Source organism: Coturnix japonica, unplaced genomic scaffold (genome assembly GCF_001577835.2).
Source record: "Coturnix japonica isolate 7356 unplaced genomic scaffold, Coturnix japonica 2.1 chrUnrandom662, whole genome shotgun sequence".
Classification (NCBI taxonomy): domain Eukaryota; kingdom Metazoa; phylum Chordata; class Aves; order Galliformes; family Phasianidae; genus Coturnix; species Coturnix japonica.
The window spans coordinates 6580-8427 of record NW_015440028.1 but is presented as its reverse complement, the minus strand read 5'-3'; the positions used below and the strand labels follow the sequence as shown (position 1 = coordinate 8427).

The 1848-nt window shown below is 45.6% G+C and overlaps 1 protein-coding gene across 4 annotated transcripts in view; it reads left to right on the top strand.

Annotated features, from left to right (window-relative positions):
• The window catches only part of LOC107307542 (arachidonate 15-lipoxygenase B-like), a 25636-nt gene that overhangs the window by 17694 nt on the left and 6094 nt on the right, over window positions 1-1848 (top strand). For 2 of the 4 annotated variants that reach the window (XM_015851055.2, XM_015851051.2), the window contains exons 4-5: window positions 214-369; window positions 1490-1590. In XM_015851055.2, the coding sequence (XP_015706541.1) occupies window positions 214-369; window positions 1490-1590 (257 nt within the window). Of the gene's footprint in view, window positions 1-213; window positions 370-1299; window positions 1429-1489; window positions 1591-1848 lie in introns of those variants that run through there. The other 2 variants (XM_015851052.2, XM_015851053.2) reach the window with 2 other exon arrangements.

The window sequence follows — 1848 nt, the reverse complement described above, 5'->3', positions numbered from 1 at the left end:
CCCCATAGATGGGCCCCATACAGCCCCATACAGCCCCATACAGCCCCATACAGCCCCATACAGCCCCATACAGCCCCATACAGCCCCATACAGCCCCATACAGCCCCATACTGACCCCATACAGCCCCATACTGACCCCATACAGCCCCATATGGCCCCATACAGCCCCATACAGCCCCATAGTGCCCCATACTGCCCCATATCTCCCCATAGATGGGCCCCATACGCCCCGTCGTGGCCGTGGCGCCTCCAGGCCGTGCCGCCATCTTTGTCCCCGTGGCCGTCGCCCCCCAACGTGGCCGAGCTGCCCCATGGAGCCGCGTTCCCGGCACAGCACCGGCTCTGTATGGCAGCAAGGGTGGCTGCAGCGTGAGTTATATGGCCCTATATGGCCCTATATGACCCTATATGATCCTATATGGCCCTATATGGCCCTATATGACCCTATATATCCCTATATGGCCCTATATGGCTCTATATGGCCCTATATGATCCTATATGACCTTATATAATCCTATATGATCATATATATCCTATATAACCCTATATGACCCTATATGACCCTATATAACCCTATATGATCCTATATGATCCTATATAACCCTATACGACCCTATATGGCCCTATATGACCCTATATAACCCTATATGACCCTATATGACCCTATATGATCCTATATGATCCTAGATGACCCTATATGACCCCATATGACCCCATATATCCCTATGTGACCCTATATGACCCTATATGGCCCTATATGACCCTATATAACCCTATATGATCCTATATGACCCATATATAACCCATAACCCCATATAACCCTATATGGTCCTATATGACCCTATATGACCCTATATGATCCTATATAACCCTATATGATCCTATATGACCCATATATAACCCATAACCCCATAGAACCCTATATGGTCCTATATGACCCTATATAACCCTATATGACCCTATATGACCCTATATGGCCCTATATGGCCCTATATGATCCTATATATCCCTACATGACCCTATATGACCCTATGATCCTATATATCCCTATATGATCCTATATGGCCCTATATGACCCTATATGACCCTATATGATCCTATATGATCCTATATAACCCTATATGATCCTATATGACCCTATATGACCCTATATAACCCTATATGACCCTATATGACCCCATATAATCCTATATGACCCTATATAACCCTATATAACCCTATATAACCCTATATGACCCTATACGACCCTATATAACCCTATATGGCCCTATATAACCCTATATAACCCTATAACCCCAGTCAGACCCGGATCCGGCTGCATGGTCTCTGTGGGTCACAGTTGATCCCTTATAACCCCATTACCCCCCATATAACCCCATATATGACCCCATATAACCCCATATAACCCCATATAACCCTATATAACCCCATATAACCCTATATAACCCTATATGGCCCTATATAACCCTATATAACCCTATAACCCCAGTCAGACCCGGATCCGGCTGCATGGTCTCTATGGGTCGAGGAGCTGGAAGAGCTTTAAGGAACTGGAGGAAGCAATGGGGGATCCCGGGACCCCCATAGCGGGTAAGGACCCTATATAGCGGCCCTATAACCCTATAACCCCATAGAACCCCATATAACCCCATATAACCCTATATAACCCTATATAACCCCATATAACCCCATATAACCCCATATAACCCCATATAACCCCATATACCCCCATATACCCCCATATACCCCCATATACCCCCATATAACCCCATATAACCCCATATAACCCCATATATCCCATATAATCCCATATAACCCTATATAACCCCATATAACCCCATATAACCC